This window comes from Heptranchias perlo, chromosome 2 (assembly GCF_035084215.1).
Source record: "Heptranchias perlo isolate sHepPer1 chromosome 2, sHepPer1.hap1, whole genome shotgun sequence".
In the NCBI taxonomy this organism is placed as follows: Eukaryota; Metazoa; Chordata; class Chondrichthyes; order Hexanchiformes; family Hexanchidae; genus Heptranchias; species Heptranchias perlo.
The window spans coordinates 129429513-129452921 of NC_090326.1; the positions used below are offsets into that span (position 1 = coordinate 129429513).

General features: G+C 43.3%; 1 protein-coding gene across 1 annotated transcript in view; it reads left to right on the forward strand.

Moving 5' to 3' along the window:
- Positions 1 to 23409, forward strand: part of LOC137332389 (uncharacterized) — a 209816-nt gene that overhangs the window by 75994 nt on the left and 110413 nt on the right. The window contains exon 9 of the mRNA XM_067996189.1: positions 17588 to 17641. Coding sequence (XP_067852290.1) covers positions 17588 to 17641 — 54 coding nt within the window. The remainder of the gene's footprint in view (positions 1 to 17587; positions 17642 to 23409) is intronic.

A 23409-nucleotide genomic window follows, 5' to 3' on the forward strand; every position in this document is an offset into this window, starting at 1 on the left:
CCTGGACAACATCCAGGCTTGGGCTAATAAGTGGCAAGTAACATTCGCGCCAGATAAGTGCCAGGCAATGACCATCTCCAACAAGAGAGAGTCTAACCACCTCCCCTTGACATTCAACGGCAATACCATCGCCGAATCCCCCACCATCAACATCCTGGGGGTCACCATTGACCAGAAACTTAACTGGACCAGCCATATAAATACTGTGGCTACGAGAGCAGGTCAGAGGCTGGGTATTCTGCGGCGAGTGACTCACCTCCTGACTTCCCCAAAGCCTTTCCACCATCTACAAGGCACAAGTCAGGAGTGTGATGGAATACTCTCCACTTGCCTGGATGAGTGCAGCTCCAACAACACTCAAGAAGCTCGACACCATCCAAGATAAAGCAGCCCGCTTGATTGGCACCCCATCCACCACCCTAAACATTCACTCCCTTCACCACCGGCGCACTGTGGCTGCAGTGTGCACCATCCACAGGATGCACTGCAGCAACTCGCCAAGGCTTCTTCGACAGCACCTCCCAAACCCGCGACCTCTACCACCTAGAAGGACACGAGCAGCAGGCGCATGGGAACAACACCACCTGCACGTTCCCCTCCAAGTCACACACCATCCCGACTTGGAAATATATCACCGTTCCTTCATTGTCGCTGGGTCAAAATCCTGGAACTCCCTTCCTAACAGCACTGTGGGAGAACTGTCACCACACAGACTGCAGCGGTTCAAGAAGGCGGCTCACCACCACCTTCTCGAGGGCAATTAGGGATGGGCAATAAATGCCGGCCTTAACAGCGACGCCCACATCCCGTGAACGAATAATAAAAAAAATTTTAAAAAATTTGCCTACATTGAATTCCATTTGCCACCGTTTTGCCCATTCACCTAATCTATCAATATCCCTTTGTAATTTTATATTTTCATCTACACTGCTTACAATGCCACCAATCTTTGTGTCATCGGTAAACTTAGATATGAGACTTTCTATGCCTTCATCTAAGTCGTTAATAAATATTGTGAATAATTGAGGCCCCAAGACAGATCCCTGCGGGACTCCACTAGTCACATCCTGCCAATGTGAGTACCTCCCCATTATCCCTACTCTCTGTTGCCTTTCGCTCAGCCAACTTCCTAACCAAGTCTGTACTTTTCCCTCGATTCCGTGGGCTTCCATCTTAGCTATCATGGTTACATTCCATATCCAATTAGAGGGTGAGAAGGTTGGTTCTCAAACAAGCGTACTGAGCTTGAATAAAGGAGACTATGATGGTATGAGAGCGGAATTGATTAAAGTGGACTGGGAAAATAGATTAAAGGGTAGGATGGTACATGAGTAGTGGTGTTCATTTAAGGAGTTATTTTACAACTTTCCACTGAGGAAAAAAGGGTGTAAAAGAAATGACAGCCATCCGTGGCTAAGTAAAGAAATTAAGGATAGTGTCCGACTAAAAACAAGGACATATAAGGTAGCCAAACTTAGTGGGAGGATAGAAGATTGGGAAGTCTTCAAAAGACAGCAAAAAGTAACGAAAGCATTGATTAAGAAGGGGAAGATAGATTATGAAAATAAATTAGCAAAAAATATAAAAACAGATAGCAAGAGTTTCTACAGTTATATAAAAAGAAAAAGGGTGGCTAAGGCAAACATAGGTCCCTTAGAGGATGAGACCGGGAAATTAATGGTGGGAAACATGGAGATGGCAAAAATGCTGAACAAATATTTTGTTTCAGTCTTTACGGTAGAGGACACTAAGAATATCCCAACACTGGACAAACAGGGGGCTCTGGGGGGGAGGAGCTAAATACGATTAAAATCACCAAGGAATTGGTACTCAGTAAAATAATGGGACTCAAGGCGGATAAATCCCCTGGACCTGATGGTTTACATCCGAGGGTCTTGAGGGAAGTGGCAGTAGGGATTGTGGATGCTTTGGTAATAATTTTCCAAAATTCTCTGGACTCGGCAAAGGTCCCGGCAGATTGGAAAACTGCTAATGTAACACCCTTATTTAAAAAGGGTAGTAGGCAGAAGGCTGGAAATTATAGACCAGTTAGCCTAATATCTGTGGTGGGTAAAATTTTGGAGTCTATTATTAAGGAGACAGTAGCGGAACATTTGGATAAACATAATTTAATAGGACAAAGTCAGCATAGCTTTACGAAGGGGAAGTCATGTCTGACAAATTTGCTTGAGTTCTTTGAGGACATAACGTACAGGGTGGATAAAGCGGAACCAGTGGACGTTGTGTATTTCGACTTCCAGAAGGCATTCGACAAGGTGTCACATAAAAGATTATTGCTCAAGATAAAGAATCACTGGATTGGGGGTAATATTCTGGCATGGGTGGAGGATTGGTTATCTAACAGGAAGCAGAGAGTTGGGATAAATGGTTCATTCTCGGACTGGCAACCAGTAGACAGTGGTGTTCCGCAGGGGTCGGTGCTGGGTCCCCAACTCTTTACAATCTATATTAACGATTTGTAGGAGGGGACAGAGTGTAACATATCAAAGTATGCAGATGATACAAAGATGGGAGGGAAAGTAGAGAGTGAGGAGGACATAAAAAACCTACAAGGGGATATAGACAGGCTGGGTGAGTGGGCGGAGATTTGGCCGATGCAATACAATATTGGAAAATGTGAGGTTATGCACTTTGGCAGGAAAAATCAGAGAGCAAGTTATTATCTTAATGGCGAGAAACTGGAAAGTACTGCAATACAAAGGGATCTGGGGGTCCTAGTGCAAGAAAATCAAAAAGTTAGTATGCAGGTGCAGCAGGTGATCAAGAAGACCAACGGAATGTTGGCTTTTATTGCTAGGGGGATAGAATACAAAAACAGGGAGGTATTGCTGCAGTTATATAAGGTATTGGTGAGACTGCACCTGGAATACTGCATACAGTTTTGGTGTCCATACTGAAGAAAGGACATACTTGCTCTCGAGGCAGTACAAAGAAGGTTCACTCAGTTAATCCCGGGGATGAGGGGGCGGATATATGAGGAGAGGTTGAGTAGATTGGGACTCTACTCATTGGAGTTCAGAAGAATGAGAGGCAATCTTATTGAAACATATAAGATTGTGAAGGGGCTTGATCGGGTGGATGCGGTAAGGATGTTCCCAAGGATGGGTGAAACTAGAACTAGGGGGCATAATCTTAGAATAAGGGGCTGCTCTTTCAAAACTGAGATGAGGAGAAACTTCTTCACTCAGAGGTAGTAGGTCTGTGGAATTTGCTGCCCCAGGAAGCCGTGGAAGCTACATCATTAAATAAATTTAATACAGAAATAGACAGTTTCCGAGAAGTAAAGGGAATTAGGGGTTACGGGGAGCGGGCAGGAAATTGGACATGAATTTAGATTTGAGGTTAGGATCAGATCAGCCGTGATCTTATTGAATGGCGGAGCAGGCTCGAGGGGCCGATTGGCCTCCTCCTGCTCCTATTTCTTATGTTCTAACAGTCTCTTATGTGAGACCTTATCAAATGCCTTCTGGAAGTCCATATAAATAACATCCATTGACATTCCCCTGTCAGCTACTTTAGTTACCTCTTCAAAAAATTCAATCAGGTTTGTCAGGCACAACCTACCTTTCACAAATCCATGCTGGCTCTCTCTGATTAACTGAAAATTCTCGAGGTGTTCAGTCACCCTATCCTTAATTATATACTCCAGCATTTTCCCCACAACACATGTTAGGCTAACTGATCTATAATTCCCCGATTTTCCTCTCTCTCCTTTCTTAAAAAGCGGAGTGACATGTGCAATTTTCCAATCTAGAGGGACGGTTCCTGAATCTGGAGAACTTTGAAAGATTATAGTTAGGGCATCTGCAATGTGCTCACCTACTTCCTTTAAAATGCTGGGATGGAAACCATCTGGTCCTGAGGATTTGTCACTCTTTTGCGCTATTATTTTCTTCATTACTGTTGTTTTACTTATGTTAATTTTATTGAGTCCCTGTCCCCGATTCAATATTAGTTTTCTTGGGATTTCCGGCATGCTATCCTCATTTTCTACTGTAAGTGCTGACGCAAAGTAATTGTTCAACGTGTCCGCCATTTCCCCATTGTCAGTGACAGTATCCCCACTTTCAGTTTTTAAGGGCCAACACTGCTCCTGACCACCCTCTTTTTCCTAATATAACTATAAAAGTTCTTCGTATTGGTTTTGATATCCCTTGCAAGTTTCTTTTTGTACTCTCTTTTTGTAGCTCTTACGTTCTGTTTTGTGAACCTTTGTTGATCTTTGTATCTTTCCCATTCGCCAGGATCTGTGCCATTTTTTGCCTTTTTGTATGCCCTTTCCTTATGTCTTATACTGTCCCTTACCTCTTTAGTTGTCCATGGCTGCTTTTTTTTGGCAAGTAGAGTTCTTGCCCCTCAGGGGTATAAACCAATTCTGTATCACGTTAAATGTTTCTTTAAACATTTCCCACTGATCATCAGTCATTTTACCCATTAACAGATTTGCCCAGTTTACTGTGGACAGTCTCTGTCTCATCCCATTGAAGTCGGCCTTACCCAAGTCTAGAATCTTAGCAGCTGATCCACTTTTTTCCCTTTCAAACACTACCTTGAACTCGATCATGTTATGATCGCTATTGGATAGATGTTCATGCACAGTTAAGCTGTTAACTAAATCTGGTTCATTACTCATTACTAAATCTAGTATGGCTTGCCCCCTTGTTGCCTTTTGGACATACTGCTATAGAAAACTATCCTGGACACACTCAAGAAATTCACTACCTTTCTGACAGTTGCTAGTCTGCTTTTCCCAATCTATGTGAAGGTTAAAGTCCCCCATTGAGACCATTATGCCTTTGTAACAGGCTTGTCTAATCTCTGCATTTATACAATCTAGCACTTCAGAGCTGCTGCCAGAGGTCCTATACACAACTCCCACTATAGCCTTAGATCCTTTCCTATTTCTCAATTCAATCCATAAGGTCTCTGTTGGCTGCTTATCCCTTGTTACATCCTCCTTTATCATTGAAGTGATTTCATCTCTAATCACTAAGGCTACTCCTCCCCCTCTTCCATTTTCCCTATCTCTCCTGTGGACCTTATAACCTGGTATATTTAGTTCCCAATATGACTATCCTGCAGCCATGTCTCAGTAATAGCTATCATGTCTTACCCTCCCATTTGAATTTGTACCTGTAGTTAATTTAATTTATTCCTTATACTCTATGCATTTCTATATAGAACTCTTAGTTGGGCCACACACCCTAGCCTGACCTTCAGTTTGATGCTGGGTTAATCGCTTTACACCTTCTAGTTTTCACTTTATCTGTAGTGCCTAAAGTACACTTTCTGCTACTCTACGCTTTTCCCTTTCACTTATTCTTGAACAACTATTTGTACTATTTATATTGTTAATTTCCCCTGGGTCCTCCCCTCTCTTGCTGCTCTCAACTTTACTCTCTTCTGACTCCCCGCTCAGGTTCCCATCCCCCTGCCACTCTACTTTAAACCCTCCCCAACAGCAGTAACAAACCCCCCTGCAAGGATATTAGTCCCGGATCTGTTGAGGTACAACCCGTCCGGCTTGTACAGGTCCCACCTTCCCCAGAATCGGTCCCAATTCCTCAGGAATCTAAATCCCTCCCTCCTGCACCAACCCTCCAGCCATGCATTCATCTGATCTATTCTCCTATTCCTATACTCACTAGCACGTGGCACTGGAAGTAATCCTGAGATTTCTACCCTTGAGGTCCTGCTTTTTAAACTTATTTCCTAACTCCTTATATTCTGCTTGTAGGACCTCATCCCTCTTTTACATAGGTCGTTGGTACCGATATGGACTACGACCTCTGGCTATTCACCCTTCCCCTTCAGAATGTCCTGCAGCCACTCAGTGACATCCATGACCCTGGCACCAGGGAGGCAACATACCATTCTGGAATCACGTTAGGAAACAATTGCGCTAGTATCAACTGTCGTTAGCAGAAGAAAGTTCCAAACTTCTACCACCCTTTGCATGTAGAAGCATTTCCTAACTTCACTCCTGAAAATCCTGGCTAATTTTTAGGCTAAGTCCCCAAGTCCCAGACTCCCCAACTAGTGGAAATAGTTTGTCTCTATCTACTCTCTCAGTTCCCCTTAATATCTTGAAAACTTCAATCAATTCACCCCTTAATCTTGTAAATTCCAGGGAATACAACCCTACTTTGTGTAATCTCTCCTCGTAATTTAACCCTTGGTGTCCAGGTATCATTCTCGTAAATCTACGTTGCACTCCCTCCAAGGCCAGTATATCCTTCCTGAGGTGCGGTGCCCAGAACTGAACACAGTACTTCAGGTGTGGTCTAACCAGGGATTTGTATAGCTGTAGCATAACTTCTACCCCCTTGTATTCTAGTCCTCTGGATATAAAGGCCAGCATTCCATTAGCCTTTTTGATTATTTTCTGTACCTGTCCATGACATTTAATGATCTATGTACATGGGCCTGTAAGTCTCTTTGAACCATCACCGTTTTGAGCTTTTCACCATTTAGGCCCATTTCACCAGGCCTATACTCTCTGGAGTTTAGAAGAAAGAGAGGTGATCTCATTGAAACATATAAGATTATGAGGGGGCTTGACATGGTAGATATTGAGAGAACATTTCCCCTTGCTGGAGAGTCTAGAACTAGGGGGCATAGTTGCAGAATAAGGGGATGGCCATTCAAGACTGAGATGAGGAGGAATTTCTTCACTCAGAGGGTTGTAAATCTTTGGAATTTTCAACCCCAGAGGGCAATGGAAGCTGAGTCATTGAATATATTCAAGGCTGAGATAGATAGATTTTTGGACTCTAGGGGAATCAAGGGATAGGGGGATCAGGCGAGAAAATGGAGTTGAGTTAGAAAATCAGCCGTGATCTGATTGAATGCCGGAGCAGACTTGAGGGGCCATATGGCCTACTCCTGCTCCTATTCTTTATGTTCTTATGTACTCTGATCTATTCTTTACAGGTCCAAAGTGGATGACCTCACACTTGGCTACATTGAAATCGATTTGCCACAGTTTTGCCCATTCACTTAATCTATTAATATATCTCTGTAATTTCATGCTTCCATCTACACTGCTGGCAATGCTGCCTATCTTTGTGTCATTGACAGACTTGGATATGTAGCTCTCCATTCCGTGGTCTAAGTAGTTAGTAAATACAGTGAATAGTTGAGGCCCCAAGACAGATCCCCGTGGGACACCACTAGTCACATCCTGCCAATTTGAGTACCTGCCCATTATCCCTACTCTCTGCCTCCTGCCAAACTATGCCCAACCTGGCTCCCTTGTTTAAGTCACAGGCCATAGTACTTACAGCATGCATGAAAGTGTTCCATTTCCTGGTACAAATAAGCTCTCAACTTGACCACAAAATTAATTTTTTAAAAGTTGGTTATTCTCCTCTCTCTCATTTCATGCACCATGCACCATTGTTCTGCAGAAATGACAAATCTCAGACCTTTGTTGTAGGTACTTCCCTATCCATGCACTGAGATGTGAGAGTGGGCAAGTTGAAATGTAGTTCACTTTCTCTCCCCTCCCTGTAAGAAAGTGTTTTACCCTGCTCAATATCTCACCTTCATGGCCTGGCTGAAACTTCAACATCGGAAATTTTTGTTAATTTTCTTTTTGTAATTAGTAGGATATATTTGTCTTTTTAGTTACCCTTGGTGATCTTGTTTTGACATTGAGGAAAGGCAGAGTCACTTTGTTGCATTATAATTTTGAACATATGATCAGTTTAATTTCATTGACAGTTGATAATCACTTCTCTGATTTACTGTGGCAATGCCAATATGACTCGAGGATGTAGTCTCTAGTTCAAATGGGTTTAGAGGGAAAGGTTTAATGGGACCAGGGCTGAGGGATAAAAGCCAGAAGAGGTCAAAGGGGAATGTGGGAGGAAAGATTGAGCTCGGGCAAGAGGATACAGCAGAAATAGTAGAAGGGAGAGGAGGAGTATGGGGGCGACCAAGAGGAGAGTGGATCACAGTTAGAGGTTGGGGGTGAGAGGAAGGTAGATAAAGGTAAGAGGCTTGGATGAGAGAGAATGGGAATGTAGTTCAGTGTTAGTGGCTGGGCATGGGGGAAGTAGAGCAGGGATGGAGGGAAAGACATTCAAGGAGCGGGGAATGAGAGCACTTGCATAAGGGTCGGGTAATAGGGGATGGGAGAATGGGTGAAAGAACAAGGGAGGACGGGGAGAGGCTGAACAGGAAAAAATTCTGGGGCATATAACAAAAATATATGAATTTTTTTGTCTGCGCACTCGTAGTGCTCTTTATAATTGTAGGTTTTTTGGCGCGCGGGTAACGGAGTGAAGAGGCAGAGGAACCGATGAGGGTGAAAACGCACCAGCACATTTAGCTGGAAGGGGGCAGGGGCCCGGATATGGTAGCAACAGGGTAACAATAGCCTAGAATGGGTTGGAAATGGTAGTAGGTTGCAGGACTGGCAGATTGGAGAGCAATGGGGAACCAGCCAACAACACCAGCTGAAAACGGGCGTATGGCGGGGTGGGTGTCCGAATTTGGGAGCCAGGAATGCAACCAAAGGCTGCCCTCACAGCACAGGCGCAGGGTGGTGAACTTTACTACCAGGAGAAAAGGTACATTTTTCCCTGTTGTACTAAAAATATTTACAATTTACTTATCTCAGGTTGGGCCATTAGGGGACAGGTGATATCGGGCCACACAACAGCGGCAGGAGTTCAGATTGGGACTAACGAAATAAATGGCCACTTATTAAAGATAAGAATTTACAGGCCCCAATTTTTAAAAAGATTTACTGACTGATATTTTGCCTTTTTATAGGGGCCCCTGTTTTTTAATCACCTTTTACTACTGATAATTCCAGGTTAGGCTGTCACATAACATTAGTTCACAGCGCTACCTACAGGCATAACAAGTACTGCAGGTAAATGAGACTTCTAAACAATGCATTTTCCCATTGACATAATATGACATAGGACTTTTCACAAGATGTACCAAAATGCTTCTCCATGGAATGCAATTATGCAGTTCAAAACTATTCCCCATGTGGTGAGCTCCATATTTTAGCCAGGCAATTTGAGTAGTCTTTTGTACTCTCAGATGACAATGCTTGTTGCAAAGAGAATCTCTTAATAACTAATAATGACCATTCAGGTCAATGCGAGAGAGGCAAGCTCTCTCACATGTTTCATAGACACAAACAGCCCTTCTAGGGTCCTACTTCCACCGCCTACTTTCACCTCCGTAACATCGCCTGTCTCCGTCCCTGCCTCAGCTTATCTGCTGCTGAAACCCTCATCCATGCCTTTGTTACCTCTAGATTCGATTATTCCATTGCTCTCCTGGCCGGCCTCCCACCTTTCACCTTCCTTAAACTTGAGCTCGTCCAAAACTCCGCTGCCCGTATCCTAACTCGCATCAAGTCCAAGTCCTGTTCACCCATCACTCTGGAGCTCACTGACCTACATTGGCTCCCAGTCCAGCAACATCTCGATTTTAAACTTCTCATCCTTGTTTTCAAATCCCTCCCTGGTCTTGCTCCTCCCTATCTCTGTAACCTCCTCCAGCCCTAAAGATCTCTGTGCTCCTCCAATTCTAGCTTCTTGTGCATCCCTGATTTTAATCGCGCCACCATTGGCGGCCGTGCCTAGGCCCTAACCTCTGGAATTCACTCCCTAAACCTGTCCACCTCTCTACATCTCTCCACCTTTTAAGACGCTCCTTAAAACCTGCATCTTTGATCAAGCTTTTGGTCACCTGTCCTAATATCTCCTTATGTGGCTCCTGTGAAGTGCCTTGGGACGTTTCACTACATTAAAGGCGCTATATAAATGCATGTTGTTTTTGTTGTTGTATGGTCAAGAGGTTACTGCTGTTAACATTGCCACTTTCTCTTCAGGAAATCAACCTGATGGCACATGAAGCAGTTGACACCATCATGTATTGTGTGATTAGCTGCAAGATTTTCCAAGTTGTCAGCATTGATATTGCTTGTGCTTGAGTGTATCCATTTATCTCTCATTGCTCACCCGGTTTCTATTTACCGTGTTCTATCTTACTGTTCTGGATCCTTTTTACCATTCTGAATTCTTCCTTGTGGATGACTTGTCTTAACCAGCTCTTATCAGCATGGTCTCAATGGTGATTCTCTTGGCATGCTTGAGGATCTTTCAGTTTGTAATTTCTGGGGAACTACTATATAATAGGAATATCAGAACATGGTTAACTCCTGTAGAAGGAAATTAATGCAATATATAAGGACAGAATAGAACAGATAGGAAATGATGTAGCTCTATATGTCAGGGACACATGGGAGGTTAAGCGGGTAGGTCCTCTGGTATGTGAAAATTAACTTAATGATCTACTCTGGATGTTTAGTGCAAAAAGAACAGAGATGTCACTTGGTCTATGATACAGACTGCCAAAATAGAAGAAGTAAGACTATTTCCTCTACAAAGGGATAAGAAGGGTATGTGAAAACAGGAAGGTTATATTATTGGGGGATTTCAGCCAACCTAATATAAATTGGGAATGCTTAAGTGTTTAATAAATAGTGAGTTAGTAAATGCAGTGCATGTTTCATTCATGACCCAATGTGCCAGAGAAGTAGCTCGCTTTTGGTAATAGTAAGTCTAGCAAACAGGGAACAGAAGTCATGATAGAATCCACAATATAGTTTAATTAATTAGTATTAATTAATATTATCTCCATTGTGGTCAAATGGAATACCTTTAAAGGCATGCTACAGAGGATGCAAGATAAATATATACCTGGAATTCACAAGTGCAGTTTTAAAAAAAACATGAACCTAAATAGATCAATAAGATGATCAAAAGTGAAATAAGAAAACTAAACTCTTTAATATACAAGAAATTGGCTGAAGGAAAGGAAGTAGTGGCTACTTATTAGGGAAGTGATGCTGGCATGCTGGAGGCAGTACTAGAGTGCCCAATGATGGTGCTGGGGCCCCTAATGATTATAATTTGCATCACCAACTTGTATTCAGAAATGCTAAACAATTGAGGCATTTGAGTCTTATGAGGCAACCAAAAACCAACAAATTGAACTAGACAATATCTGTAAGTGAGTGGAACAGTGGCAGATGAATCTCAATGCATCTGACACATGAAAAAGGTCAGGGCGTATGGAGTCAGGGGCCAGTTAGAGCAATGGATCAAAAAATGGTTACAAAACAGAAAACGAAGAGTAGGAATTAAGGGAATTTTCTCAGACAGGCAGAAGATGGGAAGTGGTGGTCCACAGGGATCTGTGCTGGAACCAGTGTTGTTCACCATCTACATAAATGGTTTGGACACAGAAATTGGAGGCATGGGGCACAATTTTGAATCAAAAGTGCGGGTGCGTTGGGGGTGGCAGCAGCAAAGAAAATTGCGTTTTCCAGGTGCGGGCAGAAATCCTGGCTCCAACTCGCCTAAGAACACGCAAGACCCAGAGCCATGTGGGTGTGTGCGCCGTTCCTGAACCCGGAAGTGCTGGCGGGACGATATTTAAAGCAGCAATTGAAGTATTTAAACTAGTTTAAAAAATCCAACAATGCAATTAGCTATGAAGGCAAGCGATTTCAACGCTTTGAAACATGCCGTGGGAAACAAGTCGTGTCTCAGCCGGCACCCGTTTGTTCATTTAAATCCCTGTTTGACAGATGGGGATAAAAGGTGAATTATTGCAGCAGGGCACTCAGTTCTTTCAGACAAACATTTGGCTAGGAGATCTTTGTGTTTAGACTGAAAATTCTTGGTTTCCACTCAGAATTGTTCTGTTTACACATATTTACTAACTTTTCGGACCCTTTCAAACTGACACCATCAGGATTGCGGGGGGTGGGGGGGGCACGATGGCTGCATTCACCAGTACATCCGAGGACGAGGAACATCACCATCCTCGCCAGGCACAGCGTGCACTTCCGCCAATTGTAGCTCTACAACACAGTGCTGCGCCACAGGCACCTGTACAATAGCACAGAGAGGAACAACAGAGGGAGCGACGTCGCAGGAGGCACTACCCTTGTCAGAGAGTCAACAGACCGAGGCTCAGCTTTCTGGACGTCTCTGAGGAGCAACGCATACGGAGGCTGAGAGTGAGTCGCCAGATGGTCGCAGACATCTGCAGCCTCCTTCATGCTGAGCTTCTCCCAGCTGGACCTGGTGGCATCTCATTATCCGTCGCAGTTAAAGTGACCACTGCCCTCAACTTCTTCGCCTCCGGATCATTCCAGGGTGTCACCGGTGACATCGCCGGGATCTCTCAGTCACCTGCACACAAGTGCATAAGGTAGGTCACCGACGGTTTGTTTCGCAGGGCCTTGCAATACATCAACTTCCCCATGGACGACCTCAGCCAGACGGAGAGGGCAGTGGGATTCCACCCTGTGGCTGGCATCCCACGTGTACAGGGTGCAATCGAATGAACGCACATAGCAATCTGAGCACCTCCACACAAGCCAGGACTGTTCATCAACAGAAAGGGTTATCATTCCATCAACACTCAGTTCATTCGTAACCACGTGTGTTTGAGATTCCCTGGCAGCTGTCACGATTCGTTCATTCTGAGGGAATCCAACATCCCGGGCCTCTTCCACGCACTGAACACCCTTAAGGGCTGGCTCCTCGGGGACAAGGGATACCCCCTGCACACGTGGCTGATGTCACCTCTGAGGAACCCCACCACCGAGCAACAGCATTGATACAATGACAGCCACATTGCCACCAGGTCTATAATTGAACATGCGATAGGACTGCTGAAGATGCGATTTTGGTTCCTTGATAGTTCTGGGGGAGTGCTTCAATACGGACCAGCGAGAGTGGGTTGCATTATAGTAGTGTGTTGTGTCCTGCACAACATGACACAACAGAGAAGGCTACTGGTTGATGAGGCCCCATGCCCTCATCCAGCATCCACATCTGCAATCAACATTGAGGAGCAGAAGGAGAAGGAGGAAGAGGATGAATCCATGGGCAGAGCAGTGGCTCACCTGGCTGCTCGTGAGGCCAGGGAGTCACTCATATATGTGAATGGTTCTCGTAAGATCAGAAAGTGAGAAGAGTCCAGTCCTCACACCACCTGGAAAGAACAACGGCAACATCAGCCCGCCTTCTTTCCACCCCCGCACCCCCCCGCCCCCCCCCACCCCCCCGCCCGTGCACAAAATAGTCCTGCAACTACACATACACCCACTGTAAAGTCACTCACAGGGTGGCATCAAATGTCGCCATTCATGATGAAGCACATGAAAGGGCGCCATCACAACAGCCAGTCAAGAATGGACAAGACGTGGCAGTATTGATGAGAATGATAACGTTTAATGTGACTTTAACAAAAACCAAATATAAATGAAAAACATGACAGTCTGTCAGACACCCTTGTGCATACCATTCGTGATCACAAATCCTTAGCCTTTCTCTTCCTACAGCTTCTATGTGGTGCATCCCCTGTGGCTGCAGCAGAGGTAGTGGCAGGTTGCTCATGTTCATGCCCTGACTGCTTAGATGCTTTCGGCCTACGCCCTCTGGGTTTTGGAGCCCGTGAAGCCCCCTCCAAAGACTGCTCCACCTGCACCTGTGCAGGGGCAGACTCTGCCACCTGGAGAGGAGGCAGCATTGCGAGTACTGGTTGAGAGGGGGGCAACGAGTGAGACGTGGGAGCGCTTAGAGTGGCGTCCCCACTTCCAGGTCCCCTTTTGCCATCATCCCTCTCCTGGACCAGGCCCACATCGCTCCTACCACCCTGCTGGAGAACAGTTTGGAGGACACGTATGATGCCTTGGAAGCCCAGTTGTAAAGTTTCTGTCTGCCTGTTTAAGGTGACAAAATGTTGTTCCCCGTGAGTCCGAACAGCCGTTGTCAGGGCCCGAATGGACTCATTTCTGAACCGTGCTTGAAGCTCAATGGAGGTTAGCCTTCTCTCCATCGCAGACATTCCCGCACTTACCTGCGGCACTATCTCAGACATTTCAGCGGTTATGTGCGACACTATCTCAGACAGTTCCTCATGTCTCTGTGACAGTATCTCAGAGATTCCCTCATGAACCTGTGCCACCATTCCACTAATGCAGGAGTTGGACTCCTCCATCCTCTGCGCAAATGTGCTACTGTCCCTCGACAATTCTCCTTTTAAAGGATGGTCCCTGGGGTTCAGAATCTGCGCCCAGCTGAGCAGAGCCTGGAGAGGAGTGCACCCACCAATGCAGACTCTCCACAGCTGCCCCTGCCACCAGTCTCTGCTCGTGCTCACTTGTGTGTGGTGACTCACCAGGTGCCAGCCCAACTAACTGACTATTAGGAAATACCGAGATGTGAGTACCGGCTTGCTAAGATGTGACAGTGCGCCCTCAGAGGCCGGGAGCTCCTCTGAGGAATCACCCTCTCCCATCACTGCGGTCGTTGAAGGGCCTTTAAGAGAACAGAAGGCAATATTAGGCATCATCACAGATGTGTCATGTTACGATGAACATACTGAGGTGTTCAGCATGCCAAGCATTAACATCAATTCATATTGTGTGCGATTAATGTTAAAGTTGTGTCACCAGATGTTTTTGGGGTGCCAGTCTCGGCGTCCCCGATGGACAGGCACTCAAGTGTGGCTGATCTGCAGGGCTGCCTCCTTCGCCTCTGTGAGGACCACTATTTGTTGTGGCCCCCTCCAGTACTCTCCCTCTCGTGTGCATTTTGCGCTCTCTTCTAGAAGGGGAGAAAGTACAGAGGTGTGAGTGAGTGATGGTGAAGTGGCCAGCCGATGAATGCAGTGCTTTGGGTGAGGTTGACCATGAAAGAGGTGAATCAGAGGGTGAGTATGAGTCAGAGACATCACAGTGGATCAGGATTGGGGTGAGTGGTAGTGGTGGGGTCGCAAATGGGGAGGTGAGGAAGTGCAGGTATGTTGAGGGTGAGCCTTAAGTGGATGTGAGGAGTGCTGTGTTGGAGTAGTCTTGGCAGTGCAGAATGATGTGAGGGGGTGGGGTGATGTGCAACACGGAATGCAGGAGAATCAGTAAGTGTACTCACTTTTGCTGACCTAGTTAGGTCATTGAAATGCTTCCTGCACTGGACCCAAGCGTGGCAGATGTTGCTACTGCTGGTGACCTCATCTGCTACCTTGAGCCAGGCCTTCTTGGTGGCAGGGGCAGGGCGCTTCCTCCTGTCAGCCAGGTAAAATAGTTCACTCCTCCTCATCTCGACCAGTAGCACCTGAAGTGAGGCATCGCTGAACCTTGGAGCAGTCTTGCCCCTGTGTTGCTCCATTAGGTCTCTGGCTCTTTGCTCCAGCAAAATCCATTGGAGCAATGGCCCTTTAAATCTAGACCATCCAGCTGACAGCCTGTCATGCGGTTGTGCAGTCCGCCCACTGCGCAGCTTTCGGATGGCAAACCCGGAAGCAAGGTTAAGGGCACCAATTAAGTTGCGATTGCGTTGGGAATGGTACGGTTTTATTATTCGGTTTGCTACGCACCCATTGACCCCCCCCCCCCCCCATCCCCTTCGCTGCCACCCCACCGCCCTTTTAAAATCAAGCCCATGGTGTCTAAATTTGCAGATGATACCAAACTGGGGTATAGCTAATAATGTGGAGGACCACCAAAATACATTAGATTAAATAGGCTTGCAGAGTGGGGGATAAATGGCAAATGAAATTCAATATAACCAAGTGCAAGGTGGTTCATTTTGGTGGAAGGCCACTTATTCCTTGGAAGATAAGAAACTAAATGGAGTAGAGAAGCAAAGAGATCTGTGAATACAGATACATAAATCTCTAAACGTTGTAACACAAGTTGGTACGGCCATGAAGAGTGCAAACAAACTACTGGGGTGCATTTCTAGAGGAATAGAATACAAAAGCAGGGAAGTATTGTAAAATTTATATATAATCTTGATTAGACCACACTTGGAGTTCTGTGTGCAATTCTGGAGGTGGTCTCCATACTTCAAAAAAAATATTGATGCACTGGAGAAAGTTGCATCCTCTCAATCTTTTCTGCACTATCAGGAAAGATTGAGCAGGCTGGGGCTCTTTTCTCTGGAGGGGTTCGATAGGTTGGATGTGAAGAAACTGTTTCCACTTGTAGCTGAATTCAGAACAAGGGAGCATAAATATAAGATAGCCACTAACAGATCAAATAAAGAATTACGGAAGAATTTCTTTACACAGAGAATAATGAGAATGTGGAACTTGCTGCCACATGGAATTGAAGCAGATAGCAATGCTGCATTTAAGGGGAGGCTTGATCCATACATGAGGAAGAAAAAAATAGAGGGATACAAGGGTAGGATGGGGAGAGGAAATTAGGGTGGAGGAGACTCGTATGGAATATACACTGGTATAGACCATTTGGGCCATTTGGCCTGTTTCTGTGCTATAGATTGCATGTAATTCTATGTAAGTACTGCACATTGGAAGAACAAAATGGGCAATAGACGTATTCTGTGAATGGTATCAAAATCTCTTAAGGATGAATTGAAAGTGATCTAATGGTGTTAGTGAACTTGGCATTTAACACATTCATAAACCAAGCAAATAGAATGCTGACTACATTGCAAAATCAAAGTATAAATCAGAGGATATCCTGTTGAACCTGTTCAGTGCTCTGGTCAGATCACACTTTGGTCACCCAGACATAACAGGCATTCAACGCCTGGAGGTGATGCACAGAGCAATGAGGCTGATCCTAAGTGTCTCAGAATGAATTATGAGGAAAGAAACAAGGAACATAGACTTTTCGGCCTTGAAAGGAGACGACTGAGAGGGGAATTTATGGAATTATATAGGAAAGCGAATGGTACAGATAAAGTAAACTTTGAGATCAATTTAAAGGTAAGCTTGACAGTATCATAGGAGGACATAGCTTTAACCTTCTGAAATGCAAATTTAGGAATGTTGTCAGGAAGCTTTTCATGCAAACTAATCAGAACTTGGAATGGACTTCTGGATAGGTTAGTAATGGCAAAAACATTGGAGTCATTTAAGAGATTGTTGTTGAGATGTTAGCAAGGCAGCATTTATTTCTCATCTCTAGTTGCCCTGAGAGCTTTACAAGTCAACCACATAGTGTGAAACTGAAGTTACATATATGCCAGACTGGGTAGGGGTGACCATTCCATTCCCTGAAAGATATTAGTGAATAAGTTGGGCTTTTATGATCCAGCAGCTTTCATGCTCATTTATTTTTACTGGTGGCAGCCTGCCAGATTTATTGAATTCAATTTCACAACTTCCCATGGTGGGATTTGAACTCAATACCTTTGAATTGTTAGTACAGGATCATAACTACTACACTGTATTTGAATGGTATGACAGCAAGGAGGTGGTAGGAAACTGTAGGTTTTTTCTAGATAGAAGAGTTGAGATGGTTTCAATGGCATCTCTCATTCATATTTATTTTATGAAGTCAACCTAGGCTGTTTTCACACATCCTCTAGTTGCAGAATCTACAGAATGATATGTAATGGTGGGCAAGGGAGAAAATAATTTAAAGATGAGGGATAAAGAACAGAATATTTAATTGTTTGAGGGCAATGTAGATTTCTTAGGAAATCACTGAACTGGAACTGATGTACAACACTTATCAAATTTTGTTCATTTTTTGTATTGGCAGTTGGAAGTACAGAAAGTTGAAATGGATAACATGTTAAATGCCACATTGAGGAAGGTAAGTGGGCCACCATTAGCAAGTCAGATTTTCAGAACATTCAGATGTGTGTTGTCATGAACGGAATAAGTGGCTTTGTGTATTGACCAAGAAGCTGTTGAGAGGGAGCTTAAATGTTTTAAAATCTGGACTAGCCAGCAGAAAGCACAGTAGTTTCAAATGAGTAAACTTTTATCTGAAAGATGGTGGTGCATTGCACTGATGAATTTAAAAAGAACCAGTAGCAGATAAAACCCATGGTGATGTGTAACAAATGATCACTATGCGAGATTCAGTGCTTTATTTCTTGTATATTTACCGGCAGTATTTAACAAGATGAGATGGAGTTCATCAGTCCTTTTATTGCAGTACCATTAGTAACCTGTTTTTGTCTGTCATGATGCATAAACGAAGAGCATTAAGTAGTTATCTGGCATAGAACTGTTTCTTACTCTATCTTTTGGAAGGCACTTAATTTTTAGCAGTTTAGAAAAACTGCTTAAGGTCAGACCAGAAAAATAGGATAAGCTGATAAGAATCTTTTCCCACATCATTTGAGCAGTCTCCTAGTGAATCAGCCACGGAGCAGAATTGAGCTGTACCATTGTGCCCTCCTGACGAAAGAGGGTAGCATGATGCGGGGGGGAATACACAAACTAACAACTAACAAATGGGAAGGCAAGGAATAGAGACAGTTTTTCTTAAATTAAGAGATGTAATCTTTCCACACCCAATTTATTTTTTAATACAAATTGTTTTTGCGAGACTACTGTACACTGAAATCTGTTGTAGTTCCATATAGTTTTCTAATTTTATTACAATATTCATTATAATAAATCTACAAAAAAAAATTTGCATTTGTTTTACGGCAGACAATGTGTGTATTTTGAAAGCTCCAAGCACATTCGCCTCAAAGGGTAAATAGACCCATTTCATGATGACCTCATTGTAAGCTGTGATTATAAATGAACTGTGAGAAATGGAAAGATGATTGTGTTAAAGAAAACCTCATGAACATGGTGCACAATAACCATGCATGATAATGACAGTGACCTCATATATCATTGTCACTACCATACAAGATTAGAAATTGGCACACTTTGGGGTTGTGTAGCTAGCATCACAGTATTATCGGATGGATAAGACAGAAATCAGATCTAAAGTTGACTAAAGTCAGAAAAACTTGGATAAGAAAAAAACTGTCTGATTTTACATATCAACGGAAATTACTGAATAAATGCCAACACTGCAAATTAAGAAACCTAAAGTTCAACAAAATGTTGCTATTTTGCCAATTTAAATACCCATCAGTTAGCAGTTTAATGTAATTAAAATTTATTAAGATACTTAAGATGCAGAGTGCTTAAGCTTGGATTTACACAACAAATATTTTGATAAATTCTATAATAATGTGACTGGAACTTCTTTTCCCTCTGACTATTTTTGTAAATATGCTACATGCAATGGTAGTACCACACTTATAAACATCAGTTATATGAAGCTGAAGCAGCTGAGGCTGGAATTTCTTTCCATACGTCTGTGGCAGTAAATTATGTAATCCGTTTTTAAAAAAATAAAGGACTAAGGATTGAATTAAGCTTGAAGACTCAGATTTAAAGAAGTAACAATTAGAAGGAAAGCAAGCCCATGAACTTAATACTGCATACCAAGAAGAACATTTTCAAGATCACAGTGTCATGTTTAGGAAAAGGTGAACAGTTGATCAAATGACACAACAGAGCATATAAATATGGTCTCCAAATTTGCAATAATAATAAACTCAAAGTATTTATTATTTTAAGCAAGTTCTTTTCTTACAACATAGCACACATTGGGTAACAGTGGAATACCCAGTTCACCCCACATAGAAGGAAAATCTACTTTATTTTCTTACTGAGTTCTAAAATCATCTTCAATCATGAAATAAAGTCTGTATTCAACTGTTTCCCACTCTGTATCCTCTACATATGTAATTAGCCCAGAAATTGCTTTTAAAATAACGGTGAGCCTAAGAGCCCTCACCGTTATTAGTGGCGAAATTGAAGAGCAAGTTCCGGCGACTGCACATGCACAGTTAAATGTGGAAATCCGTAACTTGCTCTTTCTGATTCGCCAGCAATCTGACAGCTTTGCCTTAAAGGGATATCACCGGCTGCAATCAATAGAATCAATGGACCAGCACCAGCTTGCTCTCCTGTCCAGCTGGAAACTAACCAATATCACCACACAACAGATTGGCTCAGTTTTTTAAATCTAAACTAAGTTTTAACAGCGTGGTATCTCTTAGTAACTGCCAAACAACCTCTCAGGCACTAAAAATTAACTTTTAAAAATGTGGCATCTCATTACTCCTGATTTTAATAGTTCTTGGACATTTAAAGAAAACATTTTTAATTAAAAAAAAAAAAATTTTTTTTTTAACTTTTTCCTTCTGTCTCTTCTATCTCAGTCTTTTAATCTTATCCTCTCTTTATTTTGCTTTCTCTGTCACTTTATGATACCTTATCGGGCGCATCCGGGTTTTTAGTCTGCGTTGTTTGTCTATGAACTGCACTTCATAGAATCATAGAATCATAGAAGTTACAACATGGAAACAGGCCCTTCGGCCCAACATGTCCATGTCGCCCAGTTTATACCACTAAGCTAGTCCCAATTGCCTGCACTTGGCCCATATCCCTCGATACCCATCTTCCCCATGTAACTGTCCAAATGCTTTTTAAAAGACAAAATTGTACCCGCCTCTACTACTGCCTCTGGCAGCTCGTTCCAGACACTCACCACCCTTTGAGTGAAAAAATTGCCCCTCTGGATCCTTTTGTATCTCTCCCCTCTCACCTTAAATCTGTGCCCCCTCGTTATAGACTCCCCTACCTTTGGGAAAAGATTTTGACTATCTACCTTATCTATGCCCCTCATTATTTTATAGACTTCTATAAGATCACCCCTTAACCTCCTACTCTCCAGGGAATAAAGTCCCAGTCTGTCTAACCTCTCCCTGTAAGTCAAACCATCAAGTCCCGGTAGCATCCTAGTAAATCGTTTCTGCACTCTTTCTAGTTTAATAATATCCTTTCTATAATAGGGTGACCAGAACTGTACACAGTACTCCAAGTGTGGCCTCACCAATGCCCTGTACAACTTCAACAAGACATCCCAACTCCTGCATTCAATGTTCTGACCAATGAAACCAAGCATGCTGAATGCCTTCTTCACCACCCTATCCACCTGTGACTCCACTTTCAAGGAGCTATGAATCTGTACTCCTAGATCTCTTTGTTCTATAACTCTCCCCAACGCCCTACCATTAACGGAGTAGGTCCTGGCCCGATTCGATCTACCAAAATGCATCACCTCACATTTATCTAAATTAAACTCCATCTGCCATTCATCGGCCCACTGGCCCAATTTATCAAGATCCCGTTGCAATCCTAGATAACCTTCTTCACTGTCCACAATGCCACCAATCTTGGTGTCATCTGCAAACTTACTAACCATGCCTCCTAAATTCTCATCCAAATCATTAATATAAATAACAAATAACAGCGGACCCAGCACCGATCCCTGAGGCACACCGCTGGACACAGGCATCCAGTTTGAAAAACAACCCTCGACAACCACCCTCTGTCTTCTGTCGTCAAGCCAATTTTGTATCCAATTGGCTACCTCACCTTGGATCCCATGAGATTTAACCTTATGTAACAACCTACCATGCGGTACCTTGTCAAATGCTTTGCTGAAGTCCATGTAGACCACGTCTACTGCACAGCCCTCATCTATCTTCTTGGTTACCCCTTCAAAAAACTCAATCAAATTCGTGAGACATGATTTTCCTCTCACAAAACCATGCTGACTGTTCCTAATTAGTCCCTGCCTCTCCAAATGCCTGTAGATTCTGTCCCTCAGAATACCCTCTAACAACTTACCCACTACAGATGTCAGGCTCACTGGTCTGTAGTTCCCAGGCTTTTCCCTGCCGCCCTTCTTAAACAAAGGCACAACATTTGCTACCCTCCAATCTTCAGGCACCTCACCTGTAGCGGTGGATGATTCAAATATCTCTGCTAGGGGACCCGCAATTTCCTCCCTAACCTCCCATAACGTCCTGGGATACATTTCATCAGGTCCCGGAGATTTATCTACCTTGATGCGCGTTAAGACTTCCAGCACCTCCCTCTCTGTAATATGTACACTCCTCAAGACATCACTATTTATTTCCCCAAGTTCCCTAACATCCATGCCTTTCTCAACCGTAAATACCGATGTGAAATATTCATTCAGGATCTCACCCATCTCTTGTGGTTCCGCACATAGATGACCTTGTTGATCCTTAAGAGGCCCTACTCTCTCCCTTGTTACCCTTTTGCCCTTTATGTATTTGTAGAAGCTCTTTGGATTCACCTTTGCCTGATCTGCCAAAGCAATCTCATATCCCCTTTTTGCCCTCCTGATTTCTCTCTTAACTCTACTCCGGCAAGCGTGGCTTGCTTCAAGCTAATTGGTTGAGGGGCCTTAGAGATCCTTTCACCACTCACACAGCCTGGGAAAGAACGCTGATGTTATTTGATGTTCAAGGAAGTTGCCACCAAAAAGAACAGGGTAACTTAGTGGGTGAATTTAAATCTAATGGGCGGTGACCACTGCTGGTTCGCCGCTCAGAGCAATTTACGGGTCAAAGTGGTATTAGTAGTCCAGTTACTACATTTGGCTTTATAACCTGTAAAAGTAAGCTTGACTACTGAACAACCTGAGTGGAGCTACAACGGTGTGCGCAGAAACAGATTTATTGATTTAAAAAATTGAAGAATTGTGATTAAAAAAATTTACTAAATTATTTCAAATATATAGAATGGTTTTGCATCTAAACTACAAAGTTAAACTGTGAAATCAATACAGGTGAAAAGTGATCTTTCAAAGCCGACCTTGAAAGTTTTCTGCTGCATTTAAACAGTGCAAAAGATCACATTTTTCTGTTTTATACAATTTGTACGTATATTTGTTGAGGGGAAAAATTGCTAGACACCATATTAAGAGACAAAAAAAATCAAAAATCACATGCACTCAATATATAGATGTAGCAAAGTAGAATCTCTCTCCTCCCTGATGCTCACTTGTCAAATTGCTTCTTGGTTTGTACAAATCTGTTATGAGCAACCTTGGACTTCAAAGGATTTGTTTATCACTTAATTTTGACTGAATATTTATCTTCTTAAGATTAATCTTGTGAGTAGGCTATTTTGAAGAAGATAAGCCTCATGTCAGAGCATGTGGAGTCAGGGGACAAGTAGCAGAATGGATAGCAAGCTGGCTATAAAACAGAAAGCAGAGAGTAGGGGTTAAAGGTAGCTACTCAAACTGGCAAAAGGTGGAAAGTGGTGTTCCACAAGGATCGGTGCTGGGACCACTATTGTTCACCATATACATAAATGGACTCTGGAATTGGAAGTACAATTTCAAACTTTGCGGACGTCACCAAATTGGGGGTGTAGTTAATACTGAGGAGGACTGCGACAAAATACAGGAAGACATTAATAAACTTGCAGAACGGACGTGTAATTGGCAAATGAATTTCAATATAGAAAAGTGTACGGTGGTACATTTTGGTAGGAACAATGAGGCCACACACATACTCCTTGGAAAATAAGAGTCTAAATGGGGTTGAGGAGCAGAGGGATCTAGGGGTACAGATACACAAATCACTAAAAGAAGCGACGCAGGTTAATAAGAGCATGAAAAAAGCAAACCAAGCACTGGGGTTCATTTCTAGAGGGATAGAATTGAAAAGCAGAGAA